A 23,202-nucleotide genomic window follows, 5' to 3' on the forward strand; every position below is an offset into this window, starting at 1 on the left:
CATCGCCTTGAAAACCCCTCTCGTGCCAGCTGCCACTTGCCATCTCCATTCTTCTGTCTAGTCAACTTCACCTTCAAAGCTCAAAACCTACACGACTGGTCCTCAGGTCCTGCTCCTCCTTCCCAAGCAATCTTTCAGTTTTCTCACAAAACTTCTCATAAAATTATGAAAACACAGGCCCTGGCTGGTGGCTCAGTGAATAGAGCACCAGCTCAACATATTAACGTCCCAGGTTCAATTCACGGTCAGTGCACACAGAAGTGACCATTTGCTTTTCTCTCTCTTCTCTCTCTTTTCCCCTCCTGCAGCCATTGGCTTGATTGGTTTGAGCATTGCCCAGGGCACTGAGGATAGCTCGGATGGTATGAGCTTATCAGCCCAAGATGCTATAAATAGCTCGGTACTTGAGCATTGACCCAAGACAGGTTCTGGGTGGATCCTGGTTGGGGTGCATTGAGGAGTCTGTCTATCTATTTCCCCTCCTCTCATGTAACAAAAAAATTATGAAAACACACACCATTCTTCTCGATCTTCAAAACAAACATCCAATAAATTATAAATCAGGTGTTAACAGACATCTGAAATGAATACTTCTTTCTTTTGGAGTCTAGTTCTTCCGTGCCCTAAGCCAATTCACTAGGGAGTTTGGATCAGCATGTCCAGCTCCCTTTTTCTCCCTTCTCTCAGTGATGTCTGAATGGTTCACTGTTCTGGTTGTTTCATTCTCCTCCTGACTCAAATCTGTACCAGTCTTTCCAGGGAGACGTATTGGATCATGCACTGGTGGAAATGCATACATTGCAAAGACATTCCTCAGCTCCATATATTTATGCCCCTCTCCCCACCATCATCATACTATGACTAAGGCATCCCCAATTTAACAAATGCTTTCTGCCTCCAGTGCAGAAAATTAGCCTCAGAGTTTATATATATATTGTTCATCCTAAACCACATGGAACCTCATCTGTTATTAATGAATAATAATTTGCCAAAATATTTTCTATTATTTCAAAAGACTACCAAAGATTAGGAATGCATAACTAATATTATATGCAAAATGCCCAAAAGGAATATAAAAGTTATATATGCACACATTTTTCTATTCATATCTGAAAACTAGAACAGTAGAAACCTAAGTTAGTAATACACATACCCAAATCTTCAACTAAACATACAATAAATGATTATACCGTGTTATACAGATGGTTCTAACTTAACGGTATCCAATTAATCTTTTTTAGTCACAATTATTCTATAAAAAATAAAAGGAAAATTTTAGATTGCTAAAATGCAAACAAAGGTTGAAGGCAGAACTACTAGATAGAAAATACAGTCACTTACCGGTGCGTGCATAAATTATTAAGGTGAAGTCCATGTTTTTCCTCAGCAGATAACCCATCCATCAACAAGTAGAAAATGAGAAAATTGCTCTGGCCAGGAGGTTGTGAAACAAGTCTGGATTTCTCTAGCATATAAGTATGAATTCTGGCTGGTTAAGGAAAGTAAAGTAATTCTGTTAAATGACATTATTAGTTTTGTTTGTCTGTGCACATATTAATTAATTGCAAGAATAAAAATGTAGCTTCTTTTCAAATACAAACCTTTTCTAAACAATATTAATAAACTTTATTTTTAGAGCAATTTTTTAGGGCCAGAAAAAATAAGTAGAACATGAAAGTTCCAATGTGCCCTCTCTCTTCCTTCTCCAACACACTATTTTCCCTGTTATTAACACCTTGCAAGTGAAGGCAAAGATAAATGAATGGGACTACATCAGACTAAAATGTTTTTGCTCAGCAAGAGAAACTGACAAAAAAATAAACAGACAGCCAACTAAATGGGAAATATTTTCAAACAACAGCTCAGATAAGGGCCTAATATCCAAAATTTACAAAGAACTTATAAAACTCAACAACAAACAAACAATCCAATAAAAAAAAATGGGAAGAGGACATGAACAGACAATTCTCCCAGGAAGAAATACAAATGGCCAACAGATTTATGAAGAGATGCTCATCTTCATTAGTTATTAGAGAAATACAAATCAAAACTACAATGCGATACCACCTCACACCTGTTAGATTAGCTATTATCAATAAGACAGGTAACAGCAAATGCTGGAGAGACTGTGGAGAAAAAGGAACCCTCATTCACTGTTGGTAGGACTGTAAAGTAGTGCAACCATTATGGAAGAAAGTATGGTGGTTCCTCAAAAAACTGAAAATAGAACTACCTTATGACCCAGCAATCCCTCTACTGGGTATATACCCCCAAAACTCAGAAACATTGATACATAAAGACACATGTAGCCCCATGTTCATTGCAGCATTGTTCACAGTGGCCAAAACATGAAAACAACCAAAAAGCCCTTCAATAGAAGACTGGATAAAGAAGATGTGGCATGGAATACTACTCAGCCATAAGAAATGATGACATCGGATCATTTACAACAAAATGGTGGGATCTTGATAACATTATACAGAGTGAAATTAGTAAATCAGAAAAAAACAAGAACTACATGATTCCATACATTGGTGGGACATAAAAACGAGACTAAGAGACATGGACAAGAGTGTGGTGGTTACCGGGGGTGGGGGGGAGGAGGGGCACGGGAGGGAAGGAGGAGAGGGGGAGGGGGAGGGGGAGGGGCACAAAGAAAACTAGATGAAAGGTGACGGAAGACAATCTGACTTTGGGTGATGGGTATGCAACATAAGTGAATGACAAGATAATCTGGACATGTTTTCTTTGAATATATGTACCCTGATTTATTGATGTCACCCCATTAACATTAATAAAAATTTATAAAAAAAACAAAACACTTTGCATTAGTGTATTCACATGGATAAACCAACACTGACACAACTAAAGTTCAAAATTTACATTAGTGTTCACTCTTTGTGTTGTACAGCTATATGGACTTTGAAAAATTCACGTTACATATCCACCCTTAAAGTCCCATACAGAATAAGTTCACTGCCCTAAAAATCTGTAGTGTTCCACCTATTCATCCCCCCCTCTCCCCTAATCTCTGGCCACCACTGATCTTGTCACTGTTTCCATAGTTATACTTTCTCCAAAATGTCACAGAGTTGGAATCATATAGTATGTATCCTTTTCAGACTGGCTTGTTTCACTTGCCAGCATTTGTTGTTGTCAGGGTTTTAGATGTTAGCCATTCTAATAGGTGTGCAGTGGTATTTCCCTGTTGTTTTAATTGCATTTCCTAGGTCATATATAATGTGGAACATCTTTTCATATGCTTATTTCCCATTTTTATTCCTTCTTTGGTGAGGTTTCTGTTAAGAAATTTTGTCCATATTTTAAATTGTGTTGCTTATTTTCTAACTGTTGAATATTAAGAGCTATTTGTATATTTTAAGTAATTCAGATGTCTTTTGCAAATATTTTCTCTGAGCCTGTGGCTTATTGTTTCATTTTCTTAACAGTGGTCTTTCACAGAAAAGAAGTTTTCAATATTAATGAAGTTCAGCTTATCAATTATTTCTCTTATGGGTTGTGCTTTTCATGTTGTTATCTTAAAAGTCATTGCTAAACTCAAAGTCACCAAGTATTTCTCTTATGTTATCTTTTTAAAAAAGTTTTATGGTTTTGTTTTTACATTTAGATTTATTATATCTTTTGGGTTATTTTTTTGTTGCATGTTGGTGTCGACTATTTTTTTTTTTTACATGCGAATGTCCTGTTGTTTCACCATCATTTGTTGACAAGATAATCCTTTCTCCATTGAACTGCCTTGCTCTCTTGGTCAAAGGTAAGTTAACTATGTTTATGTGGGTCTACTTTTGTGCTCTCTATACCGTTTCACTGATTTGTTTATTCATTCAACAATCCCACACCATCTTGATTATGGTAACTGTATAGTAAGTTTGTAAGTTGGGTAGAAGCAGTCTTTCAACTTTGTTCTTTTCAATGCTGTGTTGGTTATTCTGGCTCTTCTAATTCTTCATATAAACTTTATGTCAATATCTGTTAAGTAACTTGCTAAGATTTTTACTGGGATTGTATTGAATATGTTGATCAAGTTGGGAAGAACTTAAGATCTTAATAATATTGAGCCTTCTCATCTATGAACGTTGAAAATCTCTCCATTTATTTTATATCTTCTTTGATATTTTAAAATCAGTTTTGTTGATTTCTCAAAAAATTTTGCATATATGTTGTTAGATTTATACCGAAGTATTTCACTGTCTAGTGTTAATAGAAATTATGATTTTTCTTAAATTTTAATTTTTTGTTGCTGGTGTTTAGGAAAGCAATTGACTTTTGTATATTAACATTATATTTTGAAACTTTACTTAAATCACTTATAAGTTTTAGGAGTTTTCTGTGTGTGTTTATTTCCATTCTTTCGGATTATCTACAGAGACAACTATGTCAGCAAAGACAGCTTGATTTCCTCCTTTCCAATCTGAATACCGTTTATTTCTTTTTCTTTTCTTATTATGTTAGCTAGGACTTCTATTACAATGTTGAAAACATTGTAGAAGGGGTCATTCCTACCTTGTTCCTGACCCAACATAAATTTATGTGCACAAATGTAATCTGAAACAAGACATTACCTTGCCTATAACAAAGGCAGCAACATAAATTATAAAATTTTCTTGATTAATATGTCACAATTTGAAAGTGGCATACTGCTATAGTATATAGCAATATATATTGATTATTAAGTGCTCTATAAACACTAGTAAATATTATTATCAAATAGATTGGAATACTATATGGCTTTCTGGTTATTAAGGACAAGGGATGTCAATAATATTTTCTCAATGCTGGAAGCACTATGGGCAAGAAAACACAGCAAAGGCAAGTATGATTTCAATTTTTACAGACAATTTAATATATAGAATTTATGTTAGAAAAGTTTCAAGGCCTATACTGAAATTATTTAAAAGAGCTAAATCATGATTTATAGTATAGTGATAGATAATGAAACAGATGCTTCAACAATAAAGTTCATATTCCAGTTAGAGAGGGAGGTAGGTAATGTGCTGTAAAGTAATGCATGCCTAGAGTAAATAGTGTGCATTCATCTTGCTAGATATTGTGGACTCACTTGTACAGTAGTAGGATTAATACCTAATATTCATTATTTTGGTCCTCTGCCTTTAAGTATTACAAAAACAAACAAAAAAACCCCCATATCATAAATATGTAATATGTATGGTTAAAATTTATATTATAATAGGCCCTGGCCAGTTGGCTCAGTGGTAGAGCGTTGGCCCAGCATGTGGAAGTTCCAGGGTCAATTCCAGGTCAGGGCCCATTCTCTCTCTCTCTCTCTCTCTCTCTCTCTTTTTTCCTCCTACAACCATGACTTGATTGGTTTGAGTGTATTGGTCCTGGATCCTGAGGATGGCTCTGTGGAGCTTCTGCCTCTGGCACTAAAAATAGCTCGGTTACGAGCATGGCCTTAAATGGGCAAAGCAGTGACCCCAAAAGGGGGTTGCTGGGTAGATCCAGGTTGGGGCTACTGCAGGAGTCTGTCTCTCTATCTCCTCTCTGCTCACTTGGAAAAAGAAGAAAAAAAATTATTTCATAATAACCGAAAAATGATGAAAATATGCAATATGAGAATCACAACCCTGATTTTGCTTCAGAGATAGGACTGGCAATTCAAAAATTCATGTTACTCAGAATTTGTGGCTATCTGTTTGTAATGAGGAAAATCTTATTGCTTCTGGAGCATTCTTTTTATTTGAATTTAGGCTATTCTCAATATTATGAATGGTCAGTAAATAATGATATATTTGAATTTTACATGCTAATGTGAACAACTGTAGTTTTCCACTTTGAAGTAAGAATTAATGGTCAATAATTTTTTTTGGAACAAAAGGTAGCAGCTTTTAGGAAGGCAAATGGATTTAATTATTTCCTATATTTGAACTACAAACAACACCTCATGTAATGAGTCAGCTAATAATTATTTCAGAGTCCAGCTTCTAAAAGCAAAAAATGTGAGGTCTCTGAACTTTGGTTTTATACAGCCAATCTATTTGAAAAAATGGAATCACTATTACAGTGCTGTGCCTATTATAAATATTGTAAATAGTCCATTTAGCCAGAAAGAATGATTATCAGTGTTCTAAAAATCTGAAAATTAATAAACATTATGAAGAAAAGTAGTATTAGACACCTTTTCGTAAAGTTGTCATACGTGCATAAAGAAAAGACACTTTCAAAATACTGTTTCACTCATGGTATTAAAGCCCAAAGGTCAGCTCTGGCCAGATAGCTCGGTTGGTTAGAGCATAGTCCTGAAGCATAGATGGTCAGGGCACATACAGGAACAGAGCCATGTTCCTGTCTCTCTTTCATTTTTCCTTCTTCTCTCTTTGCTAAAATCAATAAATACATTTAAAAAAGGGGGGGGGGAGCCCAAAGGTGAATTTAAAGTTAGGATGAGGTAGTGCATGTTCTTTTCCATTCCCCATGTATATGTAAATCTGGTGACTGGTATTTTCAAGTTGATGTCTTAATTATTAAGTTTTCTTTCCTTTTTGGCCTTCTTAAGCAGATTATTTGCTGAAAAAAAAATTTCCATTTAATATTAATAATATTTACCATGCAGTAATTACTCAAGGGAATATATTTTAAAATCTATACAAATAGAAAATAAACTGCCATCATTATTCCCTTCTGTTATTGTCTAGTCGTCAACTAAAGAAATACCTGGTGAGAATGGAAAGTGAGCATTGACCTTCTGACCACCATGCTCCTACACTCAGGGAAAAGGGCGACCTTACACCCACTTGTCCCAGCCAGCAGACAAGCTTAATTTAAAACAGCATTAGAAGCTAATCAAATTCCACATCAAAGAGTGACTTCAATAGCTTTCATCTAAATTTTAAAACAGCATAATTACTAATCATCCTAGCTAGCGCACCTCCAGCAGTGAATAAAATTGCTCTGGATTGGCAGGATTTTGATCAGTAAGATTTAAAAAACTTGTATATTGAAGAAGCTTTTAGAAGGAAGAAAACATAAAACAACCCATAATTCAAATTCCATTTGAGATCTTTTATGTTAGAAATAGTCTTGACCAGGTATATATTTGCGACAATGCACCTTTTCAGTAATCTACATACAAATATATGTTTCTCAAAACATTTTGGTACTGTAAAATATATATGTTTACAGATTATATGTAACATAATATGTAGAAAAAGTATTTTATAAAGTTAAACCAATGTTTGTTCAATATGAAATAAAGTAGAAAATATTTATATAAATGTCCTTCATCTTCAAGAAAAACAAATGCCTGTTTTCAGTCCTGTTGATTTCTAGAAATTTCCAGCACCAAATCTCACCCTGCTTCATTCATCTAGTTATAAATCATGACTTGTTCCTTGAAAGTCTCATGATACCTTCAATTAGCAATCATCAAAAACATACTATTGATTAATTAATATAGCAAAATCTTCTTTTTCACACTGTACATATCTTTGACTTCATTATTAATAATCATTAAAGCTAGGGGTGGCGTAAGTGAAAAGTGCCTCAAGTAGGAGTAAAAGCATGAAAACTAGTCCTGAATCTGACATTGCCAATTTCCACATTCCTCTTAATTTCTTTCTCCCCACAGCAGATGAGGATTGACTTCCCTTGTACTCCAAAAGGAAGCAACCACAATTAAAGCCCTTACTGTATACCAGGCACTGTGCTAGGCGGCTTTTAAAGATTGCCTCATTTAAATGCCATTGCGAACCTTTTTTTTACATTTAAACCCAGAAGACTGATCTCCAAAGATCAGGCTGTTTGCATTAAAAGATGCTGTTCTTCAAAGGAGATAAGATCAATTAAAGCTCTCTGAAACTTTGAAAATAAAGTCCAATTGAGAGTCGAATACTAATGAGAGCTGATAATGATAATATCGAAGGTGAAGACTGTCTTCTGCTTGGCTTCTCAAGTCAAGATTTGAAAAAAAAGGCAAAAGCCTTAAAGTATTTTCTTTCTCACTTGTGTTAACTCTAAGGTTTAAAAGTCTCCCAAGTAGATAGCAGAACCATGGCATATTTACTAGGAGGCATTTCTAATTGTTCATAAAGTTTAATTTCCACTTAGATATATGTGGGTGTTTTAAGGGCACAGAAAAGAGGAGAAGCCAACTAGTCTTCACATTTTACATGAGGACTCTGGGTCTTTTTCCCCTTGTAGAACTTTCAGCATATTTCTGCTCTGTCCATTCCAACATGAACAAGTGCTCTAAGAAAGTAGGAAATAGTTGAATTGTTAGAACACGCAAACTCTAATTATGAAAAAAACTTGGCTCTGATTTAAAAAATAATCCAGAGTTCATTATTGATAACCTTCTTTATCTGTTTCACAGTTTCAGTCGTATGTGGCCTTTTCCTCCCTGCACTGAATAATGACTGCCTCGTTTTATTGTTCCTCTATGATGCCATTCCTTAGATTCATTAACCCAACTGACACTTACCATGTGCCTACTAGATACCCAGGCAGACATGATCTCTGCCATCAGTGGGTTTACATCCTAACAGCTCTTGGGCAGTAACACACTTATATCACATTCTCCTAGCCACTCTTTAGTCTATGCTGAGGGGCACTAGGGAGACAATAAACACTATCAATTCACTCCACTGGGCATCAGAAATCTGATCAACAGTTAACAGAATTCTTCATATTTGGAACTAGAGAATGTGGAGCAGTAGGCAGCATTTTTGGAATAATCTAGTGCAGGTGTCCTCCATCGGGTCAGACTATTTGTAGCACAGTAGGAGTCAGCTCTTTCATCCTACTTGGGGACATCCAGCGTCAGGGTGAGAAAGCTCTTAGCAATTACGAGGAAGTAAGGTGGAAAGTTCTCATGATTAAATGAAGGTATTCCTTCTCTGAAACATTTACCAACTTTTCACAGTATGCATAATCAATGTTTGTACTCATGACCGTTTCATAGTAGCGGATATACTTAAAGACCCTTGTCATATTTCCCTTGAATCTCTTCCTTTCCAATGTAAATGTGTTTAATTTCTTCTAAGCGCACTTCAAACACATGGCACTTCAATTTTCACTCCCCTGATAAACATTCTCTGAATACATTCTTTGTTTATCCTCTTAAATACAGAAAACCAAGAACTGAACCCCCAGTCTGACCTCTTCAGACTTCCCCTACCACTTCTGTTCTAGGCATTCTGCTTCTATTCATGTAGTCTCAGTTAGCACTGTCTTTATCTGTTTGTTTTGTTAGTAGCTCTTTTATTCTTAAAATTAAAAACATAAAAACCACAAAATCATTTTGCCAGAATTTTAAAAGGACATTGGAATAAATGACCCAATAAATTAGGCGATAAGGACTGAATTAAGGGTTCTAGCAAGGAGAACAGAATGAGGAGAAAAACAAAATAAAAAGTGGAGAAATGTGGAGAGTACCTAACGACATGGAAGTCTGGGCCGCTACTTCCCTAAGAGTGGAATAAGCTCAAACTTGCACAATGCTCAGAGTATACTGAATTTATGCTCGTCATTCCTTAATGATTCTGAGGGCATTTCAGAATCTTGAAGAGCCTCAGATTCACCTTGATGAATATTTATTATCACCGTATCACAGTGTGAGCAGTGTTTCTCTGCAGTATCTGACTGCAGAAGCCGCGTGAGAGGTATTTGTGGATTTGATTATGCCGAAGCCGTATGGGGCTGTGTGCTAATAGAGACTGCTGATTAACAGAAGGCTCAATACATAAGTGCTCACTGCAGTGTTTTCTAGTTCTTTTTTTTAATGTGTATATAATTATTTTTTAAATGAACATTCCTGAAGAAGAGGACATGTTAAATTCTATCCAGAAAAAGTAGTAAACAACATTAGTAATGGATAAGACCTTCACGGTCAGTTATTGTATCATAACCTTGGTGAAGGAAGTATCGAATGGAAACAGGAAAAGAACTCATGCGAGTGATATCCCAGGTAAACGACTTTTCTGGGCCAACCATGTTTAAACACGAGTGGTCAGCTTTGCCTGGGTAGAACAGTGCCTCTCAAACTTCAGTGCTCACACAAATCACCTGTCAATCTTGTTGAACAGAGAATCCCAATCAGCAGGTCAAGGGGTGGGCCTAGAGTCTATACCCTAATAAGCTCCAGATTAGGCCCAGAGTGCCTGTCTTTGTTTGAGTCTTACCTTGGAGTTATAAGAAGTTGAAACACACAGCTTTTGGAACTTCCTACCCCCTTAGCATCTATGGACCCAACCACTGGTCATGGAAAGCTCAGGGGAACATTATGGTAACACAGCATGCAGGCTGTGCCTGTCACTCGGAGCGACAGTCTCACCGGGGTGCCATACACCAAGACATAAAAGCATTTGTGCCTCAAGACATTTCCCCTCTGAGGTCTTTCCTAAAATGGTAGATCTTCAAATAGAGCTCTTAGCCATGGGTTAGAAACAAAAACTAAAGAAAAGAAAACAAAAAACTTTCCTATTGCAGGATTTAAGCCTCTAATCCCAACATCTAACATTCTCTTTTGCCCCTTTTACACATATTATTTACCACATTTTCTCAGTAAATATTTGATCTTGACATACACTTCCTGCAAAACAGTTTTTTGTTGCTAAATGAGAGTCAAAACTAACTTTTATTTCCTGAAAAGATTATAAAGCAACTTGAAAACAGCAAATCAAATTATCTTTCAAAAGTCATTAAAATTAGCAAATGTTTGTGTGCTAGCAGCTATTCAAAAAGTTTTAAAAATAGCTGATTCCACTAAGTAGATGAGGCATTCCATCTACAACTGTACTTATGTTGTTCATCTGCATGGAGAATCTGTTTTGATTGGACAGATGTAAAACTCTAGCTGAATTCTATATTTGTTTAATTTTAAAAAAAAGGAAATTTTCATAAAGTATACATTAAATATTTAAATCAAATAAGAAACAGAGATCTCTTTATATTTAGTTGGATGATCACTTTGATATCTTGATTGTTTTAATTCAATAATTTTAAAAGTATAGATTCCTTTTTGTTTGAAATAGATTTTAGAGTGTGCTGTATGAAGAAATTATATACTCAAGTTACAATTCATTTTAATTGAGCATTTCAGTTCATTCCCATGTTTAGCAAATATGATTCATTTCAGCATGGGTCATTTTAGTTTGGGTCCATATTAGATAGTTTATAATCACCTTAAAAAGTTCACCGTGCATTTCAAAATATTTTTTAATTTGAAATAATTTTAGAACTCATAACTTGACATCTCAGATATAGCTGCACATGTACATACATACACACACACACACACACACACACACACACACACACACACACACACATACTGGCACGCACCGCTCTGTTATCCCCATGCTTGGTATTTCTCTGCCCTCTTGTGGTAGCAAGTGAGATCTCCCTTAGATCATTTTAAACTTACCTCCAGTTAAGTGCTTTTTCCTCTCGCAGAATTGTAGTTCAAAATACTTTATGAAGCAACTGGACAAATCGTTAAGAGTTGTCTTAGCATGTCCAAAGGCTTCTAAAATGCACGTGACCTGTATTAAAAGAGAACCATTTATTGAACTACTCAGGTTTTTCTTTCATAAAATTAGAGAATAAGGGCAAAGATAAAGGAAACACCTTATTGGATACAGGTAACAACCCATTATCTAAGAGGTTCTCTATTGGATCAGAAAATGCCATGCTAAATTTTTGAGGTCACTGTCCTCGACTACAAACTGCAGTAGGATCCCTTATGCATGGTTTTGCTTTCTACGGTTTCAGTTAACTGCAGTCAGCCATGGTTCAAAAATATTAAATGAAAATTCCAGAAATAAAAGCTCTTAAGTTTTAAATTGTGCACCATTCTGAGTAACATGACGAAATCTTGCATTGCATCACTCCATTCCACCCAGAAAGTGAACCATCCATTTGTCTAGTGTGTACATGCTGTATAGGCTATGTGTCTATGAGTCACTTACTAGACATCTTCGTTATCAACTCCAGTGTGGAGGCACTTAGTGCTTGTGTTAAGTAACTGTGGAGGCACTAAGTGCTCATGTTATTTCAATTAATAATGCCACATTCACATAACTTTTATTATATTGTTATAATAATTTTATTATTGTAGTTGTTAATATCTTACTGTGCCTAGTTTACAAATTAAACTTTATCATTGGTATGTATGTACAGAAAATGTACACACAGATAAAATATGGGACTAGAAAATCATACACATGAATGCTGTTGTAGCTTTGGAAGAAAGAAATTAAAGTTAATATAAGCGATAGTCAGAATATCTTTTAAAAATAATAAGTTCAGCCTGACCGGGAGGTGGCGCAGTGGGTAGAGTGTCGGACTGGGATGCGGAGGACCCAGGTTCAAGACCCCGAGGTCAGCAGCTTGAGCGCGGGCTCATCTGGTTTGACCAAAGCTCACCAGCTTGTACCCAAGGTCGCTGGCTTGAGCAAGGGGTTACTCGGTCTGCTGTAGTCCCACGGCCAAGGCATGTATGAGAAAGCAATCAATGAACAACTAAGATGTCGCAACGAAAAACTAATGATTGATGCTTCTCATCTCTCTCCATTCCTGTCTGTCTGTCCCTATCTATTCCTTTTTCTGACTCTCTCCCTGTCACTGTAAAAAATAAAAAATAAAAAAATAATAATAATAAGTTCAGTAAAACACTGAATTATAACCTTCTTTTAACTCTCTTACTTTGCACACTCTTTTCAACCTGAGCCCCTACATTACCCTTCCTTTAACCTGTCATTGCTCCACTGTCTCCCACAGAGACAAGAATTAGAATTCTAGATGAAGCTGTGTAGTCAGTGTTTCTTATTCCCATGTGTTCTCTTTCAGTAGTGAGGAGTTTGGGGCTTTAAAATGCTGTTAGTAAAGTTCCTCAGATCAACATGCATCTGGAATTCTTTCTTTAAACACTGACTATAGAACAAACATCATTTATTCTTTACTGTGCTTGAAATAATGATTATGACCAAGAAATTCTATAAACAGCATAAAAATCTGGCAGGTCAAAAAGTTGTTTTTCTATCTTTCAAGATACAAATAATGTTAATAAATACAGTTCCGGTGTCAGTGGCAAGAGGGAGACAATAATACCTTATTGATACACTGGGTAGTGGTTCCTTAAAATAATTTCTAGAGACACTATTTTTGAGAATTTTAACCTAATTTAAAAAAAAAACAAATTTTGCTCCTTTTTAAAAATTTTCTGGATACTGTTAAACTAAAGCATTCAATTCACCTAAAAATACTTTATATTTTGAAAAATATGAAACAGGACTTTGAATTTAATCAAGTGTTAATTGCTGTGACAATAGTGAAATATATTAAAACTTTTGTTTTGTAAGTTTGAACTTTTGGAAAAACATATATACTAAATCTTTACAAAAACTTTATTTTTTAAGCCTCCTTATAATTTAATTTTAAATATCAGTGAATTATAGTAATCATGGCAGAAATGTTTTCTGAAAAATAATTACAGATAATATTTAAGGATGTCCTATTTTTTCTTCTTGTACAATAATTTAACATTAAATAAATATATAGTGAAATTAATAATGCAATTATATTACATTTTAAACATTTATATCATTACATTAAATAACTTTAAAATTCATTAAAAGGCTTGGAATAAAATTTTTTAAATATTTGGGCTTCTAGGGTATTTTTGATGTTTCACATAACAAACCAAATTGTTATTATAGAAAAAGTGCATAAAAGATAGTTAATGACATGTGGCCAAATATGAAGTACATCAGTGGTCCCCAAACTCCGGGCCGCAAACCGGTACTGGTCCGTGGGCCATTTGGTACCGGTCCGCAGAGAAAGAATAAATAACTTACATTATTTTTATTTTACTTACATTTAACTCTGAACGATGTTTTATTTTTTAAAAATGACCAGATTCCCTCTGTTACATCCGTCTAAGACTCATTCTTGACGCTTATCTCAGTCATGTGATACATTTATCCGTCCCACTCTAAAGGCCAGTCATGAAAATATTTTCTGACATTAAACCAGTCCATGGCCCAAAAAAGGTTGGGGACCACTGAAGTACAGGGTAATGGTTCAATGCATGCATGTGCTTTGGAATGAGAGAAGTAGCTGCCCTCACATTCCAGTTCTGCTAATGACAAATTATATCACATTGAGCAAATTTCTTAAGTTCCCTGAGCCTCGGTCTTATTTATTCTAATACAGGCATAGCTCCTTCAGTGGTTATAAGTACATAAAGCCCTAAGATTGGTGCCTGGCACATACAAAGCATAATAACATAATGACAAATAACAAAGATTAATTTTATTTTGTTAATAATAATAGAAATTAATAATATATAACTTTATATATAAATACATATGTATTTAAGTTTATGTATGAATATATGTAAAGTTGTATATATATATAAATATGTGTATTTGTGGATATATGTGTATATGTATACATATATTTCTTTTACTCCTCATAACTATTGTGTCTATTTTACAGCAAAGAAAATTGATAAATTAAGTCTGTTTCCCAAAGTTCAGAGCTTGTAAATAGTGGAGCTTGGATTTCAACCCAAATAATGTCTTTGTGGAATTAATGTGTTTAAACAATGCATCATAGAACTATTACTGCTTGAATTATAAGCACTAGTACATATAAGGCATAAAACTAAAACTATTAAACAAAATATAAATACTCATGTGGCATTCTCACATTATGCACTTCTGGTTTATATTTCAAGATTAAAATACTAAATTTTAACCAGTTGTTTTCATCTTTGTTTCGCCACTTGGCCAATAGGTGGCACCAAACAAATGTGTTAAAAGAAATACTAAGAAAATGGAATAAAAAAAAATTCCACCATTTACCTTGACTTTGAAACAAAACAGTGAGACAGTGCACAGTAATACAACTTTAAATTTAAAAACCTACGCAAAGGGAAGTGAGTATATATTTCCTCCGTACTTATTGATTCATATTTTATTGGCATGATTTTTTTTCTACTTACATTGTATGCCTTTCTTCCTATAAAATAGTAATAATTGCCCTGGCCGGTTGGCTCAGCGGTAGAGCGTCGGCCTAGCGTGCGGAGGACCCGGGTTCGATTCCCGGCCAGGGCACACAGGAGAAGCGCCCATTTGCTTCTCCACCCCTCCGCCGCGCTTTCCTCTCTGTCTCTCTCTTCCCCTCCCGCAGCCAAGGCTCCATTGGAGCAGAGATGGCCCGGGCGCTGGGCATGGCTCTGTGGCCTCTGCCTCAGGCGCTAGAGTGGCTCTGGTCGCAATATGGCGACGCCCAGGATGGGCAGAGCATTGCCCCCTGGGGGGCAGAGCACCGCCCCTGGTGGGCGTGCCGGGTGGATCCCGGTCGGGCGCATGCGGGAGTCTGTCTGACTGTCTCTCCCTGTTTCCAGCTTCAGAAAAATGAAAAAAAAAAAAAAAAAAAAATGCAAAAAAAAAAAAAAAATAGTAATAATTACAATATTAAAATATAAACTAATAATTATGCACTACTATCATGCTAGTAGTTAACCTATAGTATTTTCTAAGAGTAAGAATCCGTGGTCCCCTCAATACAAAATAATGGCTTAATCAACCTGACCCCATCCCTCTGCTCTGTGAAAGCAGTTGCTCAATAAATGTTTCAGTAATGTGAATAAAACTGAATGTTTCTTAAAGTTGAAACTCAGTTTTTCCAAAATTACTGAACAGTTTCAGACAGTTTTTTTTCCCTCAAAAATACATGACTTTTATGTTCCAATAACTTATTGCCATGGGAAATCTGCTAATTCCACAGTTTGTAGTCCTGTGATGTTATACAGATTTACAGCTGATTCATAAATTTAGCCAATGCTTGTACATAATTCCCACACATACACTTGGATACTGTGAAAAGACTGGATGAGGAAGTTTCAAGAATGCTTTGAACACTGAATAATATTCATGCAGATAAATAATTTACAGAAAAACCAAAAAGAGCATAATGGACATGAAATTTAAGCCACATTCAAATCTGAAAAATATTATTTCACAAGACTCGAAATCAATTATTTATAACATCCTTAAATTGCCATGAGAAATAAATAAAACAAACAAAATTAATTAGAAATGGTTACCTTAAATTTGCAAAGATAGAATAATATTGATTCCAAGATGCTAATTAATTTGGAAGAGTTAGATCTATCTTATCCAAAGAAAAGCAACTTCAAATGCATTGACATAAACTAAAATGCAAAGCCAATTTACATAAAGTAATCTAGAATGCATTTCAGAAATTACATAGCCTGCTCTTTCACAAAGAAAGCATTTTAATAAATGATTGTTTTACTCTATAATTTACAGTGGAGACTATTGTTTCTTGTCCTTATAATTAAGCCAAGAGATCCTTTTATTCTATTAGTTATGCTCAGGTGTAAACCTGAGTCTATTTTATAGCTGTGTTGTTTTATAAATTCTCTAATTCTTAACTTTCAGTAGTTGGTATATTACAATATCTGAACAAAGAAGATAATTTATTCTATTCTTTCCAAGTCAACCTAAAATGCAAAATTATTTTGAGCTGTGCTGTAGAATTATGTAGGTGCTCAATTTATAGGTTGAGCTTAATAAATGGCTATGAAGTCAAGTCATTAATGAACACATATGATACCATGAATACACTGCAATATTATTTATTATATATTTTCACAAAGAGAAAACTCTCCAGAATCAGGCATATGTTCAGGAATCCTTAAAAGTAGATTTACTTTTTTAAGGCCTTCTTATTCAAAAGTAGAAAGTATAAGGAACTAACATTAATCTACTGATTAAATGGAAGTTCCTCTCATTTCTAAATGAAGAATCAATACTAAATTTACAGAGTATTCTCATGTACACATTACCACCGCAGAAATAACTCTGACCTGCAGCCACAAGTAAAAAAGGCAAGTGAAACAAAACCAAACACAAATAGCACAATACTCAATGTGCAATCCACTTCTAGATTTGTAATGTGTGAACCTTCAGATGCTATTGTTTTAGGGGATGATCTAAGATAGTAGTGCAGTGGTTCTCAAAGTGTGCACCTGGGCGCACTGGTACTCCCTAAAAGATTTCCAGGTGCGCCCTATGGTATTCCAGATAAATATGTGCCTGTTGAGGACCCAAAAACCAATCGGGTTTTTGGAGTTTAGATTTTTGGGAGACAGAGGTGTGGGGAATTGGCTGTAGGCTGACAGTCTGCCCAACCCCCCATCTCACTTGCCTGATTAGGTTGCAAAAGTCTGTTAAGCTGTGGTGCTGGATTGTTTACACTACCCCCTTGTTCCCCAGAAAGACTGGAGGCAAGTTTCCTCTATCCTTTGTTTGGTGTAAAGGTAAGATGATATGTATGGTGGGGGTTTTCTGCACTTGGTAAAATTCTTGGGTTTCCTTGGAAACATGATCAAAGATCTCATTGATTTGCTAATGGCCCACTTTACCCTATAAATAAAGCAAGATGCGGTTTTTGGGTGCACTTTGTTCTTGCCAGCAGCAATTACAAGGCCCTCCCAACCCCGTATTATCTTATTCCACACTGTTCCCACTTGAGACCTGAATTACTAGCTGCGCTGGTTTGTGGCATGTGCCCAGATATAAAAATAAATATAGTTACTCTGTTATACCATTTCATTATGGAAATACCGCTTTTTTTGTTAACACATCATTATTATATTTATTATTAACACATCATTATATTATTTTTAGATAAGTACACCCAAATAAAAGAATAGATTTCTCAAAAAGATGTGTGATATTGAAGAATCTGATTCTGGAAGTGAGCAAAAGTTAAGTGTAAATAAAATAGAACTTGAAGGCTGATGGGCAGAATTTAATTTATAGCATTTTCCATCACTTAACATTGAACAATACGATTGGATTAGAAACCCATTCATGGAAGCTTCAAGTGATTTTGGTTTAATATTAACAGAAAAAGAAGAACTAGCAGCTATATCCACTGATCGTAGATTGATGATTAAACATAAGGAATTGTCTCTTGAAGCCTTTTGGATTTCTATAAAAGAAGAATATGTGACAATATCTAAAAAAGCTTTGAACATTTTAGTACAATTTTCAACATCCTATTTATGTGAATTAAGATTTTCTACCCTCAACACAAGAGTAAAAGGAAAGGAATTCTTCAATGTGTTGATGAAGAAATGAGAGTTTTCCTTTCAAATATATGCCCATACATTGAGAAATCACTAGGACACATCAGGCTCATGTTTCTTATAAACACAAGAATGAAAAAACTTAACATAACATTTGCACCGGGACCTGCCGAATTTACTAAATCTTACTAAGAATGTATCTATATATATATATATATAAAGATAACTTTTTGTTGTTGTTTTTTTATTTTAACCCCTCTTTTTTTACGAATTCTAAAAAGCATAACAAAAAATGTAACAAAAATGTTTTTTAATGTCAGAATAAATTTAATTTTGTCGTATTTATTTTGTTTAATTACCATAAAAGCACGCTTGGACTTTATATTTTTTCTTTAATATTTGACTTAATTATTATAACATATTTCTCAGAAATTTGTATATAGTACACCTACAATTATTTGTAGGATTTTAAATGCGCCCCGTCTTCAAAAAGTTTGAGAACCACTGTAGTAGTGACTGTTTTCATTCCAATGTAATCAGACACTTTTGAATATACAATTGCTGAATGAAATGCAGAACTCATTCTGTAAAGGTATGTGCAGTGAGGCCTGTGCAGGAAACATTCTGGTGGAGCAAGCTGTGTAAATTTGAGGCTGCGTCAGCCCTGGCCAGTTGGCTCAGTGATAGAGCATTGGCCTGGTGTGTGGAAATCTCAGGTTTGATTTCTGGTCAGAGTACACAGGAGAAGCAATCATCTGCTTCTCCACCACTTCCCCACCCCTTTCTCTCTCTTTTCTTCTCTCTCTTCCCCCACTCCCACAGCCATGGCTCATTTGAACACAGTTGGACCTGGGCACTGAGGATGGCACCATGGTCACCTCAGGTGCTAAAATAGCTTGGGTGCTGAGCAACAGAGCAACAACCCCAGATGGGCAAAGCATTGCATCATAGCGGGCTTGCAGGGTGGATCCCAGTTGGGGCACATGCAGGGGTCTGTTTCTCTACCTCCCTGCCTCTCAATAATAATAAAAAAAAATTTTGAGGCTGCATCATTATATTTGCAATGCCTCACTTGGAAACATTCACCAAGGAAATCTTTATGGGTACAATACAGCCGATGCTGTATATAATGTGTTGGGGTTTTTTTGTTTGTTTGTTTTTTTTTGATCAAGGAAATGATATAGCACTTAGGGACATCATTTTCTTCTATGTTATACAGAACTCATTGAATTATTTTTAACATTCTTCTTACACGTGTGAGAAATTAAACATAATTTTTGACATATAAAACTAATGATTTTTTGACCTGGTGTTGAAGATTTACTACCTGCTCATCAATGCCTTTCAGGTTTCCCTTTGTCAATTATGTTGCATACATTGAAACATCATCATGAGCTTTCAATAATCCCCCACAAGGTCGCTGATTGACTCAACTTTATCAAATGCATCTACATACCAAAGCGGAACTTTCTATGTGAACAACCTCTAACTCACTTACATGTTTTCAATTCACCTGTTCTGAACAAATATGAAAAAAAAGAGTATGTTCAAAATATTTTAAATATTTACAAGAAAAGTTCATTTGAACAATATTGATTGATACCAAGCCTCAATCTTTTTTTTTTTTTTTTTTTACTTCCACAGATTTTGACCAACTTATGGTCAAACATGTGGCATATTACCATGTCACTCTTTATTTTTAAATGACATTTTTTTGGATTCAACATATCTTCCAAGCCAAATAAGAAACTTACATATTTGAATTTGGAATCAAACACCGGCCTGCTGGCGCCAGATCTGCAGGTTAGGTGTCTCATTATTTGTTTGCTGGCTTCGGTCTTTCCAGATCCTCTTTCTCCACTAAAAGAAAAAGAGAAAAAACACAAGTTTACTGTCTTGGAAAATGTAGTAAAATATTAATAACCACTGATGGTTCTCAGACACAATGTTGGTAGGAAATAACAACTTTTAACGAGTTTATGGTATTGTTTACTCTTCAATTTGCTTCATTCACTCAAAATATTTAGCAAATGTGCCTGACCAGTGGATAAAGTGTAGACCTGGGAATGCTGAGGTCGCCGGTTCAAAACCCTGGGCTTGCCTGGCCAAGGCACATATGAGAGTTGATGCTTTCTGCTCCTCTCCCTTCTCTCTCTCTCTCTCTCTCTCTCTCTCTCTCTGTGTGTGTGTGTGTGTGTGTCTCTCTAAAAAAAGCTGAATAAAGTTAAAAATAAAATTAAAAAAAATATTTAGCAAATGTACACTGTCAGGTGCCCTATGGTGTTCAGATGCTGGGACTACAAATTAATCTGTTGCAACCTCTGCCCCCCAGTATCTTACAGTGTAGAACCACGTAACAGAGGTGAGTTACAGCTTAAAGGTGTTATGTGGAAGAAGATGACTACCAACTGATCCTCAGCTTTGTCAATGAAAGTTAGAGAGGTGGAGCCAAGGTGACAGGCCTCTATACTGCAGGCGTCTACGTCCTTGAGCCACATGGCTCGGCCTTGTTAAAACTTTCTGCACCCTCCAGAAAAGATTCTACATCTTCCCTGGAAAAATCATTACATCTTTACATCTTTCTGAGCTTTCCTTATCTTTTTTTATGAATGAGCATAAAGTATGCAGCTACTAAAACTAAGTTGGTAAGATGGTTGGATATGGGTAGGTGAGTGAAGTGGTGACACTCAGCAGACCTTAAAATGGCCCGTTCCCTCTTGAGGTTGCTGTCACTTCTGACAATTCATGTTCCCCATTTCCCTTTAACCTAGGAACAAGCACTAGGCAAATGTGTTACCTTTCATGATAATACTTTTGCTATTTCCCAGGCATACTTTATAACTTACCTAATTCCCATAAATAATAACTGTGTTATACTCCTGATAATAGACAATATACTGTTAACATGAAATTCCAAAGTGGTCTGATATAATAAAGTTTTTACTGCATCCAGATAGAACACTCATAAAAGCAGCCTTTTATATATTAGTCAAAAAATTAAACATACATATAAATCCTTTCACTGGTATTTTTTCAAGTTTTTCCCTTGAACTTTCATTCTAATGAATTTGATTAAAGGGTTTTTTTCCAGAAAAGAAGCTGAATTTTAATTATCTTATTCAGATCTCAAGTTGTAACAAACGCTTCTCCTGCCCTCATCCATGCCAAAGGTAAACATTTTAACCACTTTTAGAACAACCATCCCAACATCCTCTGTAGAGCAAGTGACAGTGACCTGCACAAGACAAACAGCTCCTTTTTCTGTGTTTAAAGATCTTTTCTTTCAACCTTCTAATTTCAGAGAAGAAAAAGCATCTAGATCTTTCATGGTGGCAATTTAATTTCTACAATTATATTTATTGTTACAAAAATTCTATTACCCAGTAAAATAATTGGATGTTTCATATATGTTTTTTAATGAAATTTTGCTTACATCCACTCAGGAATAAACCTTGAAAATACCATCTTCCTTTTTAAAATATTGCTCATTCTTTTCAATGAAAGTCACTGAGGGCCTACTATGTGCCAGAGGTTTCATGGGTAAAGCGGTGAAAAATACTGCTCCCTGTGCTATCTGCTGGGGATACTCTCAAGTGAATACAGAGAACATAAGTGATGCATAATTAGAATACAGTGGGGCACAGCAAGCAATGCACCCACAGTGAACAGGCAGGTGTAGCCCCGAGAGGGAATCAGAGAAGACGTGTGGGTAAGGTGGAAGCTGAGCTAATCTTGGAGAAGGAGTAGCATAGAAGGTAGCATTTATTTAGCATGAAACATTCAATAAATCTTTCCCAAGCCTCGATAAGCAACATGAAATAAATGGCAAGTGCACGGTGGTGAATAAGGCAGAATCAGTCTGTAGATCTGGAGACACAGAAGCATGTGAGGGAATGGGGCCGACCTGGTGGTCATGTGCGTCCCCGTCTGTTCCCACCACTGCACTCATGGGATTGCTAGATTGCCAAAATAGGAGCAGGGAAGTGATAGCTGAAATCATACACATTTTAACCATGTCATAACTTCTCAAAATGGCCACCTTTTATTTAAACTGGGTAAAATACAGGAAATAATAGAAAAGGAAAATGGGTTATGCTAGGCTTGGCTCCACAGGCAATTACAATAAAACTAAAATTTTTAACCTCTTAAAGATACATTTTTAAATCTCAAAATTCAAGTCTATAATTAAACGAGAAATTGACTTGAGGCCCTGGCCAGTTGGCTCAGCCCTAGAGCATCTGCTTAGTGTGTGGAAGTCCCAGGTTCAATTCCTGGTCAAGGTACACAGGAGGAGCAACCATCTTCTTCTCCACTCCTCCCCCTCCTCTCTCTCTCTCCTTCTCCCACAGCCATGGCTCGAACAGTTTGAGCAAGTTGGCCCCAGGTGCTGAGATGGCTCCACGGCCTTGTCTCAGACACTAAAATAGCTAAAATAGCCTCTTAAAAAATAAATAAATAAATTGACTTGGGAATTTGGGTTATACCAATCATGAGTCTATAAGAGTTCTCATATTTGAACAGCTTTGGCTGATAAAGCTGTACGTGACAGAGGCAGACCCTATACCACTTAGTGCACAAGTTGGTTGTGTGTACAGCAAACAGCATCAACTTAGATTTGCTCAACATATACTTAGGATAATGGATACTTGCCAAACATGTCCAAACAATTAATTAAATTTATTTAACGAAGCCTTTAGGAAATCAAAGGTAACGTAGATCAGGGTGGACTTCAGACTCTCAAGTGTACCCCAGGAAAAATATTTGAAAATTATTAAAGACTTATACTCAAGATGAATCCTAGTGTGCCACTGGGCCCTATAATTACCAACAAAATGAGAAATAAAATTGAAATTTGGAAATAAAAGTTTTTTGGCTGACACTAAGTTATCAGTTTTGATCCCCAAATCTTAAAAAAATATTCATTGCATATTCTACTTATGAGACACAATAAAACTGAATAAATGAACTTTAAATAGTGTATTTAGGTGAGTTCTAAATTTGTTAATTTTTAATGTATTAATATAAATTAATATAAAGTAGAAAATCCTTATACTAATCAAGAAAATCAAGGAGGACAAGAAGCTACATAAAAACAC

General features: G+C 35.6%; 1 protein-coding gene across 2 annotated transcripts in view; it reads right to left on the minus strand.

The window, feature by feature from the left end:
• MYO16 (myosin XVI) overlaps positions 1 to 23,202 on the minus strand; it is a 596,349-nt gene that overhangs the window by 283,167 nt on the left and 289,980 nt on the right. For both annotated transcript variants that reach the window (XM_066236132.1, XM_066236131.1), the window contains exons 14-16: positions 19,861 to 19,966; positions 11,405 to 11,522; positions 1,342 to 1,489 (exon numbers count right to left, since the gene is read on the minus strand). In XM_066236132.1, the coding sequence (XP_066092229.1) occupies positions 1,342 to 1,489; positions 11,405 to 11,522; positions 19,861 to 19,966 (372 nt within the window). The remainder of the gene's footprint in view (positions 1 to 1,341; positions 1,490 to 11,404; positions 11,523 to 19,860; positions 19,967 to 23,202) is intronic.

Source organism: Saccopteryx bilineata, chromosome 6, assembly GCF_036850765.1.
Source record: "Saccopteryx bilineata isolate mSacBil1 chromosome 6, mSacBil1_pri_phased_curated, whole genome shotgun sequence".
Lineage (NCBI taxonomy): Eukaryota > Metazoa > Chordata > Mammalia > Chiroptera > Emballonuridae > Saccopteryx > Saccopteryx bilineata.